Source organism: Wolffia australiana, chromosome 11, assembly GCF_029677425.1.
Source record: "Wolffia australiana isolate 7733 chromosome 11, ASM2967742v1".
Classification (NCBI taxonomy): Eukaryota; Viridiplantae; Streptophyta; class Magnoliopsida; order Alismatales; family Araceae; genus Wolffia; species Wolffia australiana.
In genome coordinates, this window is record NC_135845.1 from 16,499,460 (window position 1) to 16,522,984 (window position 23,525).

A 23,525-nucleotide genomic window follows, 5' to 3' on the forward strand; every position below is an offset into this window, starting at 1 on the left:
ATTCATTGGTTATATTGAAGGACTTCATTATAAACAACACAATATAATACAAAAAAATATTTTTTATTATATTAAATGAGACATAAATTGTGATTGGCTGGAAGGACACATAGTATCCATTACTGTTGACGTCTGAATGGGCATGGGGGGGGTGAAAATGACATCCTGACTGAAGGCCTTGGTACAATCTGAAAAATATTGTGAGAAAATGGCCTTGGTCCAAACTGGATATGTGATTTATCAGTTCTTCAAGGTAGACATATTGAAATTCTCAAGTGTGTAGCCTCTAGACGTATTGGCAGTTTATAATCCCATGAATATGAACTTTTCGATCATAGTCAAAGTAAAACTATTCATCAACAAGATGGCTTTGGTGTCTCAAATCTAAGGACCACTCACATAACTTGAAATGAATCCACTTGATTGACATTCTAGTTAAATTCCATTAATGGATTCAAACGGATTAGTTCAGTGAATTATTTCACCTAAAGAAGACTCACTATCTATCATTTGTATCTCTACATCAAAGGCAATGAGATCGGCCATATGCATCCTATGACTGACATTCGATATTGGAATTTTATCTGATTTTTTTGAGTTCAATATAAGCATAAATGTGCATCAAATGAATAGATATTGTAACAATAAATGTTCAAAACAATATGGAAGGTGTGACTGTATTTCTGATCACATATAAATTCATGAACTTAATCCAATGCCCCTTGTTTCTCGTTGAAGTGTTGGAAAGCTTTTCATTTTCAATGTAGTTTGTTCGTATCCCCAAAGAAAATGTCTCAAGCAAAATGTAGACAATGGAGCTAATTTCATAGGATGGTGAATGATCACTTCATGATGGATTCACATATTCCATGCGATGCTCATGTGATGAATTTTTTTTTGGTTGAAACTGCCTTGAGGCCATTTCATGTTGTAGTGATACTACTTTCAAGTTTCACAAACATGAAATTTGAAAGTACAAAAGGGTTTGGCACATTGATCTTATCTGTGTAGGAGAAGAGGAAAGAGAGAGAGAGAGAGAGAGAGAGAGAGAGAGAGATGGACTGAGCGTGTTTGAAAGAGAGAGAGAATCTGTGGAAAAGAAGAGTAACTTTCTTCACTTTTATGATAATTTAATATTATTTAAACGATTGATTTCTTTTTTGTTCCCTCGGTAGTAAAGCATAGAAAATAGTTATCTCTCAGTATTATCAATATTTTTTTATTATCTTTTTAGTGTCAATTAAATGTCATTATAATCAGTTGAGTAGGTACCATGTTATGCATTGTATTTGGTTTAATGGGCTTTATTGAATATCAATATACAAATATGGAAGAAAAATTGTACAAATCAAATCAGAATGAAACTTTGAAATTATGAATGATCTTGTCACCTTGTGTGGAAAATTGTACATTATTACTTAGTTTCTTTAATAGGTTCATGTACCCGGGAACTAAATGTGTCCACGTGATCTCTTAAACGTAGTACCTGATGGATATTATGTGGCCCTCAAGCCAAGCATACCACCGTGATTTTAGTTAAGTTCGTTAAATGAAATATTTCTTCATCATTATTCATGTGTGAGTTTATAATGAAGCCCATGAATACATGCAATTACCTAGTGAATTATGATGAGATCATTATTCACTAATCAATGGCCTTTAAATATTTATTTTAAATATTCCTATTCAATGGATAGTTAAGATAGATATAAAATTATCCAAATGGAATAGCACTATCTGATCCTACATATAAGATAAGTATGGCTGATCTTGTGGTCATTAGTGTGAAGACCCTAAGGATAGATAGTGGGTATTGTTTGGAGAAATAGCTCACCACATTGGTCCCTATGAAGCATTAAATAGTATTATATCAAAATGTCAATCAAACCGATTCATGTCATGGTTGTATAAGTGATCTATTGGTCTGATACACTAAAAACATCTTGTGGATGGATGGCAATGTTTTGACTACAGTTTAAAAGGCTATAATCAAAAAAGTCTTTGCTCGGATATAGTAAGAAGCCAACGGAGATGATTGAGTGGTTAACTCAAGATAATTTGCCTCAATATAAGAGGCGATTGACTCGAGGAAGATGTTCAGCTAAATTCCTTGCTAGGGTAGTGAGGATTAGAGGAGGAGTTCAACAATGATCCCCCTTAACTATTGATAAACTTAAAATTAGGGTAAAAATTACATCGCTTAGAATTTGAGTTTAATCAGTAAAATTATAACCGATACTCGTAAATAATTTAATTAGCCAGTGGTGAGTACGGGTAGTCTCCACAAGGAATGGATATTAGGGAAAGTATGATCTCAATTGGGTGAAGCGAAGATGAGAGGAATTATGTATCCGGTAGTGAATGAGTGATTAGAATAGATAATAAGATGATAAATGGATTTTAGGGTCTTACTAGTTTGGGATTAAGATGCATAAGAAAGGAGAGCGAGACGGGATCATAACAATGGCGTGGTAAGTGGTGTAAACGTGTGTGGATAAAATGATAAAGATAGTGAGAATGAGGTAGACCAATGATAAAAAAGAGAGACGTAGTGATGTATGTTGGTTGAAATAGGAAGGAGAGAGATGTGTAACGAGATCGTCACGATGTAGAGAGCACGTGAAATGAAGGTTAAGGTGAGGATGGTAGGGGACGATGATGGAGTGGATTGAGGATGGTAATGGATGAGGGTGATAGATGGTGAAGATGGATAAAATAACTACGGGTGTTGGAAACGATTCAATGTAAGGTAAAAGATTAACCTTAGATCCTTATATTCCGCTGAGATTACAGCATCTTCTTGTTGAAGATCAACCTCCCCACTTCTCTGTTAAACCTCACCAAGCACTAGAGACACCAAGGAATAGTTGATGGACCTTCAAAACTTCACTTTCTTTCAATCCGCCTCACTAAGAGGAAGTGAGCTTAAAGATATTTTTTACAAAGATCGGGGGCTCAATTTATATATCCAATCGTATGGATGGATAGAAGATAAATTGACGAAGTTTCCCTTTAAAATTTCAGCTCGATCCGAGTTCTAGTTTGTCGGATATCACGCCTAGAAGTTGGATGATTTCTAGTCATCGATTTAATTCAAATATTTCTCTCTCCTCATCCTCGTAAGTGCTCTCACATCATTTGGTTAGGTTTTTGTCTCTTCTGGGCATTAAATGCAATGATTGGCTGATATTCCTCCTCGTCGTCTATGATCGACGGCTCTCGTCGCCCCATGTGTTGCGCTGGGGAAAAGACAAAAAAGGAATAATGATACTATATGATTTAAATATATTATTTTAATAGCTCTTGTCGAAGCTGACGTGGCTCCATGTCAGCCCACGCCACCTTAGCGATTTCCTCTCCTAGACCAATAGACAATCCATGTGTACACGTGTGCCCCATGTGTACACATGGTGCTATGTGGTGTTGCCATGTTGCCTGGCCTTCATTGTTGACTATTCCAAGGAGAGAGAAAGGAGAGAGAAATAACAATATTTTTATCCTCTCTTTCTCGGGCCACAAAACACATTTATTGGTAAAAAAATACCTCTTTTTTCTGATTGGTTCACGTCACCTGCGCCAGGAAAATTCAAAAAAACCCAAATATATTCTAAAATTCATATCAAATAAAATAAAAGCCCAAAAATACAAATAAATATATATTTCGACTTAGGAAATTCATATATTTCCAAATTTAATGTCAAAAAATTCCACAAAAATTATATTCTGACTCAAAAAAATCTTTTAAAATGTGTTGTCATAAAAATCCCCAAAAATATAATACAGAAATCTCAAAATATCATTCTAAAAATGAATTTAATCATTTTAAGCTTGATAACTTGCATATATGATTAATTCAATAAAAATAAACATGTAAATTTGGTCATATTAAGCTACTAAAAATGCATGTTATCAACTATACCCTAAGTAGTTCAAAAGTTTCACACAGATGAATGAGTATAAATATACGGTAACCAATGACATAATAGTTCCATGAGAGAATTGGAATGCTACTTTGTATCTTCTAGAGCATGGCGTGTAACTTGGCAACCCACAGGCTGAAAACTTAGTAAATCAATTGGGCTAACTCAATGCTTAGGGATTTAATCTTTATCTAGATATATTTAATTAATAAGGTGAGCTAATAATTATTTTTGTGATACTATAGTTATTAACTAGAATGATATATTGGCGTAGAGGGTGACACCCATAAGATCATAAGGGCATTTTTGGATATACTTTTACTAATTGGGTTTCTATGAAAAATCTTTAGTATTGATAGGGGCGGGGCACCCATTTTAGGCACCCAAACCAGCCAGATCTGGGCCCACCCTTTCGTCCTTCTCACTTTCTCCAATCATCCAAGAAGTGATTCTTCATGTTTAGGATATCTATAAGAGCTTCAAGAAGAGTTTGAGAAAAAGTGGAGATGTAAGAGAAACTGGATCACATGTATACTTTTGGAAGTCGAACAGAGAAACAGCGTCAGAAAATAATAAGGGAGCAAGTCAACAGTGGAAAAAGTTCCTCACAAGGTACATATGATATACAATGTTTTAGAGATTGATTCATAATAAATCATTATTTTTATTGCATAGAAAATAGTTTTATATCGTTCAATCAAGGCACCATAACCCAATAGTATATCTATTTGATTCTCTTCATCCTCCTGAAAATCGTTGATGATCTTCTCACCAACCACTTACACAAGATAAACATATGTTTTGGAGTAGTTGAGACGACAAAGGGGTACTTAGGCCTAGTTTTCATAGGCACCTATAAAAGGGTGTCATTTGTATGTTATATTTTGGATACTATGGAAAAACTTTCAACTTGAGTACAACTACAAACACCCATTGATCTTATGTGTGACCCTATAGGTCATTGTATCATCCTAGATAATAAATTTAATGTCCCAATTATACTTTTTGACAAATATTTTAATTAACTATAATAACATTAATAAGTGATCAATTTAATCAATAGGTTTAACTACCTGCTAGTCATGCTCTAGAAGATAAATACGAATATATTAATTGTTTCAAGAAACGTATATCATCACTAGTTACCATAAAGCTGATCTAGAAGCTATTATTGTAGAGACGCTTAGGATTGATGGTAGAGGCTACTTATGGAAAGCAAAACGAAAGTCATCTAGTTTATTTATATTTATGCTCTAGAAGATATGTAGGACTCCCAAATGACTTAGGGAGTACTAAAATATCAAACGCTAACATGTCACAATGAGTACTGATGTGTTGCATAAATAATCATAGATCCCCTTATCTAGTCTTTCAAATCCCTTCGACAGGGGATCCGATGTATATTCTTCCTTGAGTTAAATATCCTCTTGTACTGAAGGTGGACTGTCCCATCTTGGACATCCAATCACATTCATTGACATTTTGTTATCTCTGAGATAAGATTATGTCAAATCCTATGATTAGGCATTCATAAGTCATAGTCAAAATACAGCTATCCGTTCTCAATATGACTTTGGTGTCTCTTTCTGTAAATAACACCCACCATACATCCTTATAGTCTCCACACTAATGGCTACACAATCAGTTATGATTATCATATAAGAAGGATTATATACTGTTAATGCCTTTAAATATTTTGATGTCCTTGAGTTTCCTTTGAATAGGAATATTTAGAATATATGTATTATGATGTCATCTTAATTCTCATAGTCATTCCATATATTCAAGCACTTCATTATAAACATCAAATCATAATAATTTATCGGTAAACATTTAATTAAATTAACTTAAATGAGACGGAAGTATGATGGGATTTAATTCCACAATCTCCATCACATCATTCACAGGCTCTGCATAGTTTAATGCCACAATCTACATGAGCATTGTAGCTCATGCACATGACCATCGTGGACCTTCACACAACAAACTTATTGATGCCCCCAAAATAAAGGGAAAGCCAGGTCCCTTCACAATGAAAGAATTAAAAAGTGACCCCGAGGCATTGGAGAGGTAGGACAATGAGACAATGCTAAGATGTTGGGCACACATTGGCACATGCTTATCTCGACTAGCCGCACTTGCATAGGGCATTCTTCATGTATGCACCACCAGGGCCCAGCCAAGCTCTTATTCTCTACTAGGCATGCAATCCTCACATTCAAAAGGGAAGCATTTATGCATTTGAAAACACATCAGTCTACAGGTTAATGGCAACAATGTCATTTTTCAAGAGAATGAGAGAATTTAATTTCAGCTTTTATCGTCTGTGAAAAAGTATTTTAAAATTTATGTTAAATTAATGGTTATTGGTCAACTTATATCATCTACGTTTATTTATTCCTACCCATCAACAAGTAAGTTTAATCTTCTTTATACTGCATTTATGTCTTTCCCTTGCCAAAACTTCTGTAGGTCTTAGCCTCATGTGTATCTCTCGTTCATGTTCAACACCAAATCTTTCTTTATAAAGGTAAAAATGACAAAGGCTGTTGGTTACCTAAATATAAGTTACTTTCACAATCCAGTTATTATTAAAACACCCAAAGATCCTAATAAGCTATACCAGAAATTTATAATACACTGATTTCATATTTCATTACAAGACTACTGCACTTCAGTTTTCAATTTATCAATGTTATTTACATCACCCACAGTCGTTTATCTTTACTCGTCAATCAATTAAATGAACTTTCTAGTTACTGCATTTGATGTCCTCTTCTTCCTAAAATTTGCATTGGTTATAGCTTTATTGGTGTATTTTAAATTCTGCCATGTTCACCAATTTAACCTTCTTTATATTTAGGTTCACCGCATACAGCATTACTGTTGCATAATCTATAATGGATAATTAATTGTTCACTTTTTTGCATCACCAAACACAGATATCACGCACTACTGTTTTTACATAGTCTTTACTTACAAAGAATTAAAAACTTACAAATAATACCTATTTGCTTCAGTTTTTTTCCGACTATTTCACCTCCCCTTTTATTTTAAAAACAAATCTATTTGTTTCCCCTTTTCTTATCTTTTCAAAAGCCACTGCCATTATCAGGGCATAACATTTCATCATATCAGCCATCCAGACCCCTCGTCATCCTTCACGCCTTAGTTATTGAACATACTCGTCACATCTTCCGTGACGGGCTCCCAACCTTGTCTTCCATCACATCTTTGTCTCCCATCACGCCTCGTCTGACATGACTTGCCACAAAGGGCATTTGTCTGGTTAATTCCGTTAATGATCAGGTGAATGTCACTAGATGCCCAATATAGTCACTATATATTGCAGATCCGATATTGGCATCCAGACCAATATTCGTGTCTGACAGTGTTTTGCTATTTGGGTATCATTAGCCAATACCAATATTACAAATCGATGAAGATATAAGGTCCATATAAAAAAGAGTGCATTACTAATATTTGGGAGCAATTTCACAAATCAGAATCAGAAAAGAAAACGTACCTACAGTAACTCATCCACTTTAATCATCACAATTAGCATACTTTCATACTTACAGCTTGGGTAATTGTCACCTACAATAGTTCAGAATATCTTTCAAATCGTAGCTCACCGGATGATAAAACAAATTTCTATGGATCTGACAAATTTGGGCTCTTGATTGTATGAAGGTATTCTTGAACTGGAAGTCAGTGAATTGTTTTCAACTTGAAACCCAAAGGTTCGATGCAAAATGCTGAAAAAAAAACAGGGAAAGGGGAATGCACTGAAAATGAATTTCTGGATTTCTAATATTCACAAAATTGACGTTTTTCATAGATCAAGGGCTGATCTCAAAAGAATGAATCCCAGCCTTCCTGTTTTCGCCTTTATTATTCAATCAGTCGCCGATGGTCACTCATACCTTGAACCATTTCCATCATTAATCTAGATGACATAACATGATGGTGGCAATTATTGCTAATCAAAACAGTCTCATAAGATAGTAAGCTAGCTTACACTAGAAATCAAATGTCTCTGTCTAATGATGAAATCTAAATAATCAAAAGAAATTCTGGCATGCTCAAGAGAGAATAGTCAAACGGGCCTCAGCCTCCAATATTTACAACGGTAAGATGAAACCCACTAACCTAGACTGAAACATAGACAATAAGGACACATAATATCATCTCATCTACCTGGAAAAAGAAGCAGCATTACAGTTCTGACTCATCAACGTCTCCACGCCGCAGGGGCAGGTTTCTCTGCATGAAAGTAGGAGAAAAAATATAACAAAGATTTATTAATTGACCAACAGAAAATGGATCTAAAATTAGATGGATGAATGGATGGATGGATGCTCTATAAATGGTAGGACAGGCAGAGAGAGAGATGAACAGAGGGGCGGATGGATAGGAAGCATGACAACTGGATTGAAGGACATAGAGATAGATGGGCACACGAACGAACGGAGGGATGCATAGATGGACAGATGGACGAATAAACAGATGAATAGAAGGATAAAAGACGCACGGATGGATGACCAAACAAGTGGATAGATGGATAGATGGGTGGAGAGAAAGACAGATGGATGAATGGATGGATGAACAGTTGGACATACAGACAGATGAAGGAAACATGGACAGGCAGATGGTTCGATGGAAGAATGGATAGAGGGATGGATAGATGAGAGAGAGATGGTTGGATCAACAGACCAGACAGAAGGTTAAATGGATGGTTGAATGGATGAAGAGAAAGAATGACAGAAAATGGAGTAATCTGATCGGGAATCCTGGGCTGTGGCGCTTAGATCAGACCAAGGGAATCTATGTTCGTAGATTCCCAGATCGGGAATCCCGAGCTCCGTCATGATCATGATCGACAATCATGACACCTTGATCACGATCATGACCCCTCGATCCCCATCAATCATGAACATGAGACCAAGGGAATCTATGTTCGTAGATTCCCAGATCGGGAATCCCGAGCTCCGTCATGATCATGATCGACAATCATGACACCTTGATCACGATCATGACCCCTCGATCCCCATCAATCATGAACATGAGACCAAGGGAATCTATGTTCGTAGATTCCCAGATCGGGAATCCCGAGCTCAGTCATGATCATGATCGACAATCATGACACCTTGATCACGATCATGACCCCGCAATCCCCATCAATCATAATCATGATCACCATCACGACCCATCAATCACGATCGGTAATCTGTTCATGATTGATGGCCCCTACCCTGAACACAAAACAGTCGGAGATGAAACAAATGAGACAGTTGACATCACCTTTGACTCCAGCCTTGCTGTTGGATGGAGGAATTGGTCTCTGAGTCCTCGGAGTAGGGGATGCGGGCTTCGCAGATGGCAGAGAGTGTCTGCGTGTGAGAGCAGCTTTCTCGTTAACATCAGAGCCGAGACGCGGCGAGTCATGACCACAAAACTTTGCCTTGGCAGACTGTGTTGCCGCCATGTAACTCGGCAACCTGGGAGCACTCTGCACACCATTGTCAACTTGTTCCGACCTAGCAGAGAAAGAAGCCCTCTTCTTGCTGCCTCTTTCATTCTCGGCGGACACTCTCTCATCCGGAGTCATCGACCCGTTATCGTCTTTGGAGTTTTCGTCTTCTCCTCGTGACAGTTCCACTGGCACATCCTTCACTTGTTCCAAGCCTTCTTCCTTACATTCTATTGGGCTTTGCATTGTTACATCACTAATGTCTTCTCCCAGAGAGACATCACTCTTGAAAGCCAGATTAATATCATGGCCTCCGTTCTCTTCTACAGCGACAGATGCTGGGCCATTGGTCGAAGGCTGAGGGGGAGCACTGGAAACCTTTCTCAGGCTTCGCTTGACTTTCTCGAGCTCTGACTCCGAGCTTTCTTGAACTGATGGGCTCTGTGCTTTCCTAGGACCGAAGTTTCTCCTCACGCTGTTCTTTGGTCTAACGCGTTGAGTTATTTGGAGGGCAGCAGATTTCCAGAACTTGGAAAAAGTCCAGCGCTCGAGCCACGTCCATGCTGAATTCGGGTCGGTCAAATGAAACAGGACCTTGAGGGGCTTATCCGTGGTTGTAAAAGACAGAATCTGTAAGGAGAATAAAGAAGAGATCATGAAGAAAAATACGCACACTGTTGAATAAACAAGACGGACATTGAACAGACTACCTTGCGAATAAATGCATTGGCTGAGGCTTCAACCTTAATGATAGACCGAGTTCTTTCAAAGGATTTAATGACTTTTACATCCTGCAGAAGATCAGGGTAGCTAGCATTAATAAAGAAGCACTGGTTTATGATTGTGACGATTTGAAGCCACATACTTGATTGAGTGATAAAAAATGGAATTGACTTTCACCTGATGATCAGATACTTGGCTGACTTTCTTTCCCCGAACAAGGGTCTGAAGTCTGACTATACTCCAGGTGCATTTCAGTGTTGCAATAGCTTGTCTTCTCACCAAGTGCCCACGAATCACAGCCTGAAGCCTTACAATGCCCTTTAAAGCGCGGAAAGCTCGCCGTGCCTGTCAGGAAAAAGGTAGAAAGAGGAAGAGAATTTTAATAATAATGTTTATTGGAAGAAAGACTGGTTAACTTTTAAAGCCTTTTGACGAGTTGAACTTATCACAACTTTTATGTGCTCTATCAAAAAAAGAATGGAAAAACAGTTACAAAAAAAAAGAAATGGAAACCAGCATTGATATTGATAAAATATTTCAGAAAAGGCTTGAAAGAGCATGAAATTGGAAGGAAAGATCAGACAAACAGCATTGTGTTGATAGTTCTCTCCATGAAACAGGGGACCCATTCTCTATTACCATGAATCATGGATATAAGAGAAATGGAGAAAATGAGATAAGTTCGACGTTTGAGAATAATTTTTAGATATCACAAGAGACGACAGAACCTTAAAAAGAAGAAAAGGATTGTTGAATGTTGGAAATCAAAGCGGAAAATGTAGACAAAAAATCAATCCCAACTTAACCCATAAAAAACAACAGAAACCAGAAAAAAATGCCTAAATAAGATTCAAAGAGTTTACCAGATAACCTCTGAAGGCTGACTGAGCTTTAGTTGCGGCTAAGTCTTCCTTGGATGTCACCGGATAGTTTACCTCTTCGACGACTGTGGCTTCAACCTGAGATTCTATCTTTTCGGAAAATGATTCATGTTCACCATTTGATATCACAAGATTGGAATCTTTCACATCCTCGTTAGCCCCGTTCTCTGGTTGTGGCTTCTTTGCAGTATAATCTGTACTGACAGAAATTGGATCCGAAATCACTGGCGATCTAACTGAAAAAGGGACGCCTTCATTGATTTCATTATGATCCTTCCCATCTGCAGTCTTGTGAGAGGAAATATTGAATGTTAAATTTATGAAAAGGCAGGACTAGTCCGCTAAGAGCAGTGGGCATCATATGCAGGAAATAAATGGTGTCATGTAAATCCAACGCGTGAAACAGTATGCGGAATTTCATGCATTTATCACCTCGAAAAAATAGCCAGATAAGTAAATATATAAATATATCTGGCACATTACTAGAGTAAACTCTATCCTTTTGGAAGAAAAGCACAAATTTAGAAGCGAAAATATTTAGACGTGATTACACAAGGAAACAAATGAAACCATTTTCAGGTAGCCAGAAAATTGAAATAATATCACACTATTTTAAGCTCATCAGAGTTGAAAACGTATTAGTGACGTCAATTTTACAGTCCCCAAATCTAGATATTTTCTTCGGACAAGGTTTTTCACGGAGGAGATAAATGCATAAGAAGCAACAACAGATTCCAGTTAAAATTTAATGTTTCAACATAATGATCGCGTAAGGTTATTATCACGTGCAAATGTATCACAAAGTAGACGAACTTACTTGAGATCTCCCCTTCGGTGTACGAGATTTGGAAGATTTCTTTCCAAAAAAAAGTGTTTTAATCCACTTTCCAGGAGATTTTTTCATTTTTCACGGTAGAACAATGCTCTTCTAGCTTGTATACCTTCCGACTCTGCAGGAGTAAGTTAAATTGGTCATTTCAGTACCCCACGGCAAAGAAAAAATAGTTTGACATAATACATAAGACTGATGTAAGAGTCAACCGAATGACTCTTGTAAAGGAAAGGCCGAGATTTGAATATTGGACAAAAAAACAGCCATGGACTCTCGAATTGAAGGGAGATTATTCCTGCTGCGGAGTGATGATACTGCTGAAAGCCACAATAACTCCGCCAAATTACTTCGTCGAGCCCAAAACACAAGTACAGCCCAAGCGCGTACGCCAGGAAAAATCGAAATGCCCAATCTCGCATTACGCTGCTAGATCTCCCGAGTCACACACTCTAAGTTCGACCAAGTGAGTTCGAGATGAGTCAAAATAGAAACCAGGTCCAGATCACGAAACTAATATTCATTTCAATTAAACCCTAGACCAGAAAATCACCTCCAAGTCAACAAAACACCAAAAACTATTGTATAATTCAGTGCAAACAGAAGAAAAAAACAGGAATCGATCATCGGGAACACGTACATTGACAGATCTTGGACTTCTCTCCAGTAACGCCAAGGTTTGGATGTTGAGGAGTGTAAATGTAGTTCCATGTGACATGAAGCGCTCATTTATAAGCTGTGAACTGGAAGGAGTTGGCACGGGTGACTGGGTGAAGGCATGTGATATAGTCACCCCCACCGCTCCCAGATTTCCTAATCTTTACCCTCACCGACGAGCCTTAGAGAGACAGAGGGGGGGTGAGAATAAGTAGCTTCTGAAATCTAAAACCAAATTGCACTTTTATTTCCTAGTCAACCTATAATTCTACGCATGCTTCATTTAATAAAAAATATGTGTGACGTGGCTCAATCGCCATCGTTGGCGACGATCAGTTCGAACGGGCAGCATTTGTAGTATCAGACTAATGACTATAATGTAAATAAATAGGTTTAAAATGTTAATTATTAATTAATCTTGTTGCTCACGTGCGAATATGAAATTTGAAAGTGGGATCCACACGTGTTTCTCACGATCGGACTCGTTCAATTAAATCTTCATCTGACGTGGCTCAATCGCCACTGTTGGCTACGATAGCAGTTTGGACTATTAAACTAATAACTATCAGCTAAAAAATATGTTTAAGATGTCAATTATAAATAACTCTTGTTAGTTCCCGCGCGAATATGAAATTTGAAATAGCGGGACCCACATATGTCTCTATCTATATATATCATTCTCTCGAACAGTCCGGAACGAACTATAACCGCTGGTGACTAGAAGCAGCAGTTTCATCTGGGGCGATCATCTTTGGAAGAGTTCGACAGTAATGGATTTGGCGAAGGATCAACCTCCTAGTGATTTTCTCGTCTATGATTAGTTTCATTGTGTTCGATTCTTGTTTATTTGATGCTGACTTTTTTTTCCATTCATGACGCCGTGTGCAGCGTCGAGGCTGCGGTATCCGCTAAGGTCTGCTGGGAAATCGCGTGATACGAAGTTGCCGGAGGTTACTCCACGCTGTTCATCGTCGAGAAAGTATGTTGAATCATACCTCCTGAATTAGTTTCTTCAGTCGATCAAGAGTTCTTGGTTTTATGTTTGCTCTCGGAGAATAGGTTGGATTGCTCGTGTAGAATTATCAACGGCCGACGATTACCGTGAAAACAGACTAATTAACTCAAAGCAATTTCGAGTTAGGCTTCGGATAATCTTGTTGAAATGTAATCTCCTTTTGACGAATTCCTTAATACAGATTGACACCAACTTTTAAAGTTACTTCCTGTCGGTTAGATTTTTGTTTAGTGTTCATTCTTCTAATGCCCCGACTAACTTATAGGCCTGATCTTCATACGAGTTTGGGTGTTTAAATATAAGCAATAATTATTAATTTCTTGCTTTCATTTGTAAAACTTTATTTCAGTTAATGTTCATTCCTTTATCCTGTGCTAATAGAGGAACAACAGCGAGAGTTAGCGCGAGCATCGGTGCAATTAAACTCTCAAAGGAGAGCGAAACTCCCAAATCTCTTCGAAGGCTTTCAGTCCCCTCGACAATTGGAAGCGCGACTCCTATTTCAAACACTCGCGTCAAGAGACGCGATCCTTCGGCAAACAACGGTTCCCCCATTTCTGACGGATCAAAGTCCGCCAGGAACTTGAACCAACTTTCCTCTGTATCATACTGGTTATCCCAGATCAAGCTCTCGGAGTCCGTTTCCAAGCACAACGTCTCTCTCGGATTCTTCAAGCTTGCTCTGGAATCCGAATGCGTGGTATACTCCTCATCCATGTCTCTCTTTTGGCGTTCGTAGATGAATTATAAGGTTATTAGTGTAATTAAACCCGAAAGAATTCCGGATCAAATTTATGAGGCATTCACCCATCATTATTGGTAGATAAATCACAGTACATCTACATAAATACCTTTATAATAATTATCTTCAGCCGCTTGAGAAAGTCCGTGAAGAGCTGAAATCATACGCCAACCGCCACAAGCTTCTAGAACTGGGAGAACCTGCAAGAGAGGTACTTAATAGCTACAACATTTTAGAAGAAGTGCAAGCGTCTTCTCCGATTACCGGAGATAATCCCCAAATTACTGATTCGACGGAGCCGCTGGAAAAGCCTTTAAAAGTCGCTGATGCCAAGGTGAGAATACCCTCCGCTGAGAAGAATCTGGGCAATGCTCCCAAGTCTCTGACACCAAGAACAAGCTCCGACTCTAAGAAGATGAAACCTAAGACCACCCCCACGTCAAGCAAGAAGAAGAACCCTTCCCCCGGAATAGGTAGCTCCGATTTAAAATTTTAGTTTCTGTCAAATTCTGATTGTAGCATTTTTAATCAACATGATATGAAATTTGCCAAATGTTGGTCTTTTTGCCCTTTCAGCTATCAGAGCACCCGTTTCAGTGGAGGATAAGGAGAATTTGGTAAGGGCTCTTACCTGATGGCTTGATAGATTTTTCTTTTTTTTTTTCATTTCAGTTTTTTAATTGATATCCATGTTTTGGCAGCACGATGAACACGTGGAGAAACCCAAGTCTGGGCCAGAAGTGGAAACCGTGTGAAGAACGGGTGTGGAATCTCATGTGAATACAATCTCAGGTAGGTGATTCTGGCTGCACTTTTCCCGTCATATGTACAGAAAGTATGGACTACTGTAGCATTGCATGAACCTGTCTTTTCCTTTTTTAGTGCTGGTTTTCAAGTACATCGCTGGCATGTTAGGGCGATTTAAGTTCCAGGTTCCAGATGGCAGATAATGTTTCTCTCTATCCCTCTCTGCTCTCCCTCTCTCTATATATATCTTGTTCTCTCTCGCTCCGCTTATCTATTGTCTCTCTTGCTCTCTGTCTCTCTGCTATCTATCTGTCTCTAGTGCTCTCTCTCTCTCTGGCCATCTATCTGTCTCTCTTTCTCTCCTATTTCTCTCTTTTGCTCTCTCTTTCTCTCTCCCTTGCTCTCTCTTTCTTTATCTTGCACTCTTTTTCTCTCTCTTTCTCTCTCCCTTGCTCTCTATTTCTCTCTCCCTTGCTCTCTCTTTCTTTATCTTGCACTCTTTTTCTCTCTCTTTCTCTCTCCCTTGCTCTCTCTTTCTCTCTCCCTTGCTCTCTCTTTCTCTCTCCCTTGCTCTCTCTTTCTCTCTCCCTTGCTCGCTCTTTCTCTCTCCCTTGCTCTCTCTTTCTCTCTCCCTTGCTCGTTCTTTCTCTCTCCCTTGCTCTTTCTTTCTCTCTCCCTTGCTCTCTCTTTCTCTCTCCCTTGCTCTCTCTTTCTCTCTCCCTTGCTCGTTCTTTCTCTCCCTTGCTCTCTCTTTCTCTCTCCCTTGCTCTCTCTTTCTCTCTCCCTTGCTCGTTCTTTCTCTCCCTTGCTCTCTCTTTCTCTCTCCCTTGCTCTCTCTTTCTCTCTCCCTTGCTCGTTCTTTCTCTCTCCCTTGCTCTCTCTTTCTTTCTCTTGCACCCTTTTTCTCTCTCTCTTGCTCTCTCTTTCTCTCTCTTTCTCTCTCTTTCTCTCTTCCTTGCTCGCTCTTTCTTTCTCTTGCACTCTTTTTCTCTCTCTCTTGCTCTCTCTTTCTCTCTTCCTTGCTCGCTCTTTCTCTTGCACTCTTTTTCTCTCTCTTCCTTGCTCTCTCTTTCTCTCTTCCTTCCACTCTATATATATATATCTATATATAGATATACATACCTACCTATCTATCCCCCACTTTTCCACTGTCCCAAAAGATTCAGTGTGGCACTTTTTTCTAACAATAACCTGATGTCAACTTCTGAGCACACATGGCATTTACTCTCCCATTAATTTTAAAGCACCCTGATCATGAAATTTGATTTCTGACATAGTTATAAATTAAAATAAAAAGTTCAAATGATTTCTGCTTCTGTCTTGCGGGCGAATAGGACATTGTTTGGTGGCTTTGCCCAACCGTATCTCCACATGCATTAGGGTATAATTGGACATTTCTGACAAAGTATAGAATGATATTTTTCCCTCGCTGAGATCCACTCTTAGTATATCATACATATGTCACAGATTTTTCTTAAAATTACATTGCAAGGACCTAAGTTTAGTCTATATAAGACCTCGATAGATAGGATGGAAGGGGTTTTCAGGGAGCCTCTTCTGATTTTGACAAGATTGGTCTCCATTAATGTCTTTTGAAAAGGTTTCATATATTGCTAGACTGGAGAAGGGGACTATCAATAATAGTGAATAGCAATAATCTTGGTTATTGGAATTTAGCAAACATCTATTCTCATTGGAATAATCTTGGTGACTAGTGTTGCCTGTTTGTTGTATCTGTCGTGATATCTGTTATCAGAAAGTCCAAAATCTAGTTTGTAGGAAAAGGAAGACTTTTCATTTATTTGGTATACATATTTAGTCTGTTTATTTGTTCTTCATTCAAACAATTTGATCCAAACCGAACAAACTTGATTGGTTGTAATCAAATCAGATTGGATTATTCAATCTGAGTACTGTGCAGGATCAAAAGAATACCATCAGAACTTGACGCAAAGATTGAGTACGAATCAAATGTATCCCAGGTATGATCAAGGTTTCAATTTGATTGTTTGAATGCTAGATCCAATCGAATATTTGAACCATTAGATTGACTCCCTCGTTCAAACTTTACATGAGTTTACATGAGTTTAAGGGGAAAAGGTTTACATGAGTTTGGCTTGAGCTTAGTCGTCTCTTATTGACTCTGATTGAAAAGTCTAGCCATGGTTTCTCGGGCTAGCTGTCATTCTCAACCTGGTGTACTGTGCAGAACTCATTAATCTAACAGGTGGGAATTGGCCTTATTAGATGAGTGATATTTTGTAAATTATCAGATTGGATGATTTCTGATCCCATTAGACTTAATATAACATAACTTATAGTAAATACTTAGAGACAATTATTCGTTGGTCATATATGAAGCCATATTTTGAAATGCCTTAAAAGTAATATCTCAGATCTCCATGAAATATTTCATGTTGGGATCCAAACCCATATCTGGATATCAATATTATATGGGTACCTGATAAATTGTCAATCTTATAAATTGTCATCCAATATCTGGATATCAATTTAAGTGGATATCAGACTTCAGCCTTCTGACATCTAATCTGGTGTCTGATATTGTTACTTAAACAAGCCAATGCCAATCGCTACTTTGGTTAAATTGAAGTTATATATATTCTCATCAATATCTTTACTTCCTCCATGTACAGTGTGTGGACGCATCCAGCATCCATTAACTATCCATTCATCCATTTGTTTCCCTACTGACCATTTTTTCATCCATCCACCATCAACATCCATCTATTCACATTGATACTTCTGTTTCTGTCCCGAATGAAATTTTGATTTTATTCTTAAGCATGATATTGCACTTTTATATGTTTCCACAGCTTAATGTGCTTCTGGACCTGTCCCTCCTAATATTTACTTATTTCCCTTTAAAATTTTATTATTCCTATAATAAAATAACAATTTTAGAATCCAAAAGGATATAAACAACAACAGCTCTAAGTGTGCACCTCCTACGGATATGAACCATGGATACTACACCATACACAGTAAAATGGAAGACTACCCATTTTGTGGTGTGCCAACATGATATTGAGTTTTAACATTTTGAAGATTATTTTACCAATTTATGGAGCAGTGTGTATCATCAACAACAACGACAGCTTTAGGCCAGAATATTCTAAGAGTCCTAACTTGGCAAACCCTGACATATAAGATTTATGGATATGAACCTAGCAAAGATGTAGTTTCATAATGATAAACTCAAAATTATGGCGTTCATTTGTTTTGGGTGATTTTTAGTTTAATTAATAAAATAAAAATGTACTCACATCAATAAATCTAATTGTAGATCCTTATATTCTTCAAGGATCACGGTAAATTCAAAGTTCCTTTGAGATTCTTCTCTTATTTATTACCTCTCCTCAAACACCTAGGACACTAAGGACCCCCATAATAGGTCACAAAAGCTCAATCTTTTTCAAGCTACCCATAAATGTAGAAAGCAAGTTCAAGAATAATCATTATAAATATTCATTCCTCAATTAATAGAGAAAGATAAAACTACCATAAAAAATTTAGTTCAATTAGCCTTCTGGATCATCAGATATCAAGCCTTGAATTTAAAGCAATCTTGGCCATTTGTTTGAATAGATAATCTCTCTCCTCATCAATGCTATTGTTGCTTTCTTTATTTCCCTTGACAGTTGAAAGTTCCAAAAATATTCCCTTTTAATGATTGACACATTTATTATCATCATCTATGATTGTCAGTTGTAAGAGCAAAATGTGTGCTACATATAGTAAGAGAAAAATAATGGTATGTTGAAGTCATCATTAATGTTTGGTGTGGTGATGTATTCACGCATGAAACATAGACGTTTTCTTTTTCTATTTAATGACATGCTGACGTATGGCATCCTCATCATTACAAAACGCAAGGAATGCATGATGTGGTGATGCATGCAATAGTTATGCATGTTTTTCAATAACCGGCTCAAGAAAATAAATTATTTTAGAATATGATATCATAAAAATATTTAAAAATACCATTAAATAAAAATTCATAAAATCCCTTTAAAAATAGATTTAATCATGTCAACTTGGTGACATGCGCATATACTTATGTATAAAAATATAAATTCACAGTATTAACATATTAATTCATGTGTTATCACATACATGCTTTTCTAACATTTCATTGTTATGATCTATTAGCCTATCTATTTTGGGGGTTAAACCTTTTAGAGGAACTCTGAAAATGTATTAGTGCACAAATAATGTATATTCAGATAATCTTATATGATGATGCTGAAAATATACTGTAAAAGCTTAATACTTCATCACATGCATCATGAAGACAAGGGCTACTTTTTATATAGAACTGTATGTTCACATTGGTAGAAATATTGGACCATTATAGAAGTGATGCACGACGACCAAGATATTATTGTGCCCATCCACCCTTGGGATATCATCAACAAAATTCCATTCAAATGAACCCCCGCAAATGCCTAAAAGTTTGAAAGGAGTTCAATTACACCCGGTATCTTCTGAAGTTAAATCTTATGTTATAGGCACATTAGGGAACATTTGAAAGAAACATTCACATCTTAATTCATACTTGGGCAATGAGAGGTGCTAGATTGGATTTCTAGTGTGAGTAACTGCCATGCGTTCACGTTACATGTTGCATAATATACCTTGTGTTAAAGTATTTGTAATAATTCACCCACATGCATCACATACGATATGTGCCCATTGATGGAAATATATGTGTCCAGCAAGCCAATCACATATTCCATATCTCGTTCCATGTTCATTAATGTAACATATTCATTATATTGCATGTGTGACACTGATAATGAAGTCCATGAATACTTGGGTGCTCTAGATAGAATATCACTATCTAGCCTCACACATATGATGAGTATGGCGTTCCCGTAGCCATTAGTGTGGAGTCACTAAGGATAGATAACGGGTGTTCTCCAGTGGAAAGTGATGTAAGATGAAGGCGGGGATCGAACGGTTCGTGCTAGATCACAGGTGAACTAAGACAAGATGCGATGCAATGAGGGAAAATGATATGAAAGTTTGAAAATCAACGGGAAAGTACGTCGGAAGCTGGATGATCTGAGGCGTAACCAGATGACGACACGGAGAAAATCGAGCACAACCAAGCTCCAAATGACCCGTGTTCAACTCGAGAGTTGACCGTGGGGAACCTTCACTCAAAAGTGTCTGCACCGCTAATGTGAACAATCAGGTCTGTCACCACCAAAGGAAAAAAAAATCCACTGACATGAATATGGTGGTTATTCCTATAATACGTAGAAAAGCTCTCGCAGTAGTGGAACAATCGAAGGTCGTGCTGGCAGACATAATGATACTGCGAAAAAAAGAGGGGGAGGGAAAAAGGTGTGACCTGTAGTATCTGCCCGAGGATCAGACGGTGCGTTCGTCATGGATGAGCAAGAAAAGAATCCGGATGATGATATTCCACATCAATCAGCAATGCGGTCGGCTAGGGGGTGGGTGGGGGGGGGAAGAGAGAACAAACTCGACCAGTTTTGGCGATGCTCCGCTGGTTCACGCATGTTGTGTAGCGACGGTCCACTCGATTCACCTGGTAGACGATCCGAGCACAAATAGCAATCGAAGCGAATAACATTGATACAAGAGTGAGTCATCACAATCCAGTCCAGGGATGAGGAGAAGCAGATGTGTGCACTTCGCCAGTCCGTGGAGTGAAGTCAAACACCCCAACCCGGATATTCCCGATGAAGGCTTAACCGGTGAGTATTAACGAATGAGTTCCTAGAGAGTCGATTCAACGATCCAAATCATAGAAGAGGAGGTGTCGTGGCATGTTCACTGGTCAACCATGGACTATGGACTCGAGATCGCCTCCCGGAGTGAATATTTCCACAGCTGACCGATTAGATACGTTGCTCGTGGATGAATGCAAATCATGCAGCGGTAAGAAAGAACTTCACGATCGCACAGACAGCATTCTGGAGGTTCAGTCAATGCATTCGGGAGATTCTTCATCCAACAAACTCGGCAGTCGATATTGCGAATAAGGACAAGCAACTTCACCTTCTGAAAAGAGGAAGAAGATGGTCTTCCACGACTGCAACATGGTCGTTTGTGTTGTTCCCTTCAATAAGAAAACCCAAATTGAGAAGAGGCCATAACCAGAAGCAGATCTTCAAAGAAACATCAAATTCCACAATAACCAGTCCTCGATAGCCCTACCCCCACACATATATAATGGAGGGATAGGGTGCCCTAATGGGCCACGTTAGTGGAGGGTCCAAAGGATACTCCCTCGTTAAGGATAGACCAAAATACAAATCAAAACACAAAACATAAAACATCATTCGTGGGGAGGGTCGTGCACATGCAGGGGAGCCGCCCTAAAGGTAGAGGAAAATAAAAAACGGATACTGTCGCAAAACAAATGATCATGCGAGATAGAACGGCCAGAGGGAAACCCGACATCAGGCCTGATATCAGAAAGTCAGAATCTTCGCGTCAGCTTGAGCTACACTGTTCGGTTGATGACGAATCTCGATGTGCTCCTTCGGATGGTCCTCCATCAGAAAGAGTTCACTAAATTGATATGTATGAATCCTTAAATGGTATTAATGTCGAACGTTGTCTAGGACGTCGTTCGATCGGCACTGGGTATGATGGCTCGGTGCCAATAAAGGATGGTGGTATCGAACATCGACGATGTCATCGTCCGACGGGTAACCCTAACGGGTCCATGTAACCACAATGCGCAAAATTAGTGCCCTATGTGTCATACGTGCAGGCTCCGACTCGAGGGAGGCACCGAGCTCCAAGCTTGGACGGGGTCGCTGAGTGACGGCGGCGGTGGCCTCTCGAACCTCGTCGGAGCGACGTAGGCGTCTACGGCCGAACGGAGGTTATCCGTTGGGCTCGCACGTAACGGATTGTCTCGTCCATACCAGTAAGACACTCAAATGTCGTAATTTTCTCGCAAAACCTCTCTCACCTACCTAGCCCCAGCGCGATGAAGTCAAATCAAAATTATACTGCAAGGGATAAGTAAACGAGCGTCGGGAGAGGATGGCGTACCTCATCGGCGGGCTCGTGGTGCAGAATTTGATGACAATCGGCAGTGGTCAAAGCGGGTGAGGCGGAGAAGCACCGGAGAGCGGGCGGCAGCTCGACGAGCGACGATAGTGCTAGAGCTATAAGTAATGGTCAGCAGAAGAGAGAGTACGGTAAACCTGCTCGAGCGTAATTCCAAACCCGGACACACCTTGATAGAGGGCGGGTGTGAGCAGATTCAGGCTGGAGACGCGAGCACCAACGTTCGGCACGTATGTAGAGCGCAGGGTGATTCACAGGTGGCAGTCGATAGTGGGCAATGAACAATCAGGGACACGGTGAATCATGCCCCTCTGATCAGCATGGTGGTGGGTCGATTAATCGATGTTGAGTGAGTCTCCACGGTATCCAGGACCAGAGTTATCGGCATGGAGTCTCTCCCATGGGCAAGGGAGGTCTTCAAGCCAGTCCTAGTCCTTTGTCTGTGTAGTGGAACGTCTATCGCCGCAACCCAAAACCGACCAATGTCCTCGGAATACCGACAAATTCGTTAGGACCCGTCAACATATCAGTGTAATATGGTTTTGCGGTGACTGTCCCTCCCGCGACCGATTCAATCAGCGTCCCCTGGCTTCCGATCGACCGTGGGGTCCTTTGAAGCTGATGGAGCAACCGTCGGGATGCCCAACGCTCAACGTTGCTGTCAGGGCTTGCTACCGCGTGCGTGTAACCCGCCCACGTTGGCCATCGCCAGTTCTCGTTCTTGAGTGTCTGCCGCGAGGTCAGATGCTGCCCGATAGGTCTGTGCAGGCGAGGAAGGCTGTTTTTTTTTTTACAAAAATTATCGACGTGAAATGCCAAGCTGATACATGTTAAGATCACACGTCGTTGACTGTACCGGCGGCGAAGTAGTTCGCCGTAGAATTTGCTTCCCAGCGATGGAGTGCTTGGGCGAGAAAGGGTGTCCTTCGTGAGAATCAACCACCCAGGGGAGGGGAATGGTAGAACTTACGAACAGATTGATATTGCGGGAAGGGGAACGGTTCCGATTCCCCTAATTTTCCCCTTTCTTCCCTTCCACCCTTCTTCCTCCTTCCTCTGTTCTCTTCTCTTGAACGAGGAAGGGAGACCAAGAATTCAACTGAACAAACAAGATTTCTTGAAATTTCCTGGTATGCTTGTATAGGGCGCCCCCTCTTCCCTTATAAAGGGGGAAGGTCAAGTGAGCCCTAAAGGGGTCAACAAAAAGGGGGGGAGAAGAAGGGTCCATTAAGGGGGCCCTTATATAATGGGCCCCCTCATTACAAGATAAAGGGGGGAGGAAATTAAAATAAAAGAATAGAAAACAAAGAAACTAGGGCACAAGGGAGGGGGTCCAAAATGGCTAAGGACCCTTCCCCATGACTACAAAGAAGGACGTATGGGACACGTCACAAACGCGACAAAAACACAATGACGAGAACGGGAAAAACACAAAACACGAGAAATAATGATGAAAAACAA

General features: G+C 39.3%; 2 protein-coding genes across 7 annotated transcripts; one reads left to right on the forward strand and one right to left on the reverse strand.

Annotated features, from left to right (window-relative positions):
• Positions 1 to 7,348: 7,348 nt before the first annotated feature.
• Positions 7,349 to 12,610, reverse strand: LOC144709515 (protein IQ-DOMAIN 29-like). Of its 3 annotated transcripts, none has more exons than XM_078583092.1 (8): positions 12,467 to 12,610; positions 11,815 to 11,947; positions 10,980 to 11,285; positions 10,294 to 10,461; positions 10,104 to 10,184; positions 9,225 to 10,023; positions 8,121 to 8,186; positions 7,349 to 7,517 (listed from the first exon to the last, which is right to left on the reverse strand). In XM_078583092.1, the coding sequence occupies exons 2-7, from the start codon at positions 11,899 to 11,901 to the stop codon at positions 8,155 to 8,157; spliced, it is 1,473 nt and encodes a 490-aa protein (XP_078439218.1). In that variant the 5' UTR covers positions 11,902 to 11,947; positions 12,467 to 12,610; the 3' UTR covers positions 7,349 to 7,517; positions 8,121 to 8,154. The 3 variants fall into 3 exon arrangements, with proteins under 3 accessions (XP_078439218.1, XP_078439219.1, XP_078439217.1); XM_078583093.1 differs by lacking the exon at positions 7,349 to 7,517 and adding an exon at positions 7,616 to 7,678; XM_078583091.1 differs by lacking the exon at positions 7,349 to 7,517 and having other exon boundaries at positions 7,982 to 8,186.
• Positions 12,611 to 13,196: 586 nt separating this feature from the next.
• LOC144709379 (uncharacterized) lies at positions 13,197 to 17,100 on the forward strand. 4 transcript variants are annotated; one of them, XM_078582924.1, is made up of 7 exons: positions 13,197 to 13,281; positions 13,372 to 13,462; positions 13,880 to 14,198; positions 14,371 to 14,713; positions 14,817 to 14,857; positions 14,942 to 15,032; positions 16,879 to 17,100. In XM_078582924.1, the coding sequence occupies exons 1-6, from the start codon at positions 13,254 to 13,256 to the stop codon at positions 14,993 to 14,995; spliced, it is 876 nt and encodes a 291-aa protein (XP_078439050.1). In that variant the 5' UTR covers positions 13,197 to 13,253; the 3' UTR covers positions 14,996 to 15,032; positions 16,879 to 17,100. The 4 variants fall into 4 exon arrangements, with proteins under 4 accessions (XP_078439050.1, XP_078439051.1, XP_078439052.1 ...); XM_078582925.1 differs by having other exon boundaries at positions 16,909 to 17,100; XM_078582926.1 differs by lacking the exon at positions 16,879 to 17,100 and adding an exon at positions 15,123 to 15,171.
• Positions 17,101 to 23,525: the final 6,425 nt, after the last annotated feature.

Coding starts and splice junctions, on each gene's coding strand:
- LOC144709515 (XM_078583092.1), bottom strand. CDS start 11,901: ATGAAAAAATCTCCTGGAAAGTGGATTAAAACACTTTTTTTTGGAAAG. Junction 10,462..10,979: donor CAGCCTTCAGAGGTTATCTG/GTAAACTCTTTG, acceptor TTTTCCTGACAG/GCACGGCGAGCTTTCCGCGC. Junction 10,024..10,103: donor CCAATGCATTTATTCGCAAG/GTAGTCTGTTCA, acceptor TTCTCCTTACAG/ATTCTGTCTTTTACAACCAC.
- LOC144709379 (XM_078582924.1), top strand. CDS start 13,254: ATGGATTTGGCGAAGGATCAACCTCCTA. Junction 13,282..13,371: donor GGCGAAGGATCAACCTCCTA/GTGATTTTCTCG, acceptor CGCCGTGTGCAG/CGTCGAGGCTGCGGTATCCG. Junction 14,199..14,370: donor CTCTGGAATCCGAATGCGTG/GTATACTCCTCA, acceptor AATTATCTTCAG/CCGCTTGAGAAAGTCCGTGA.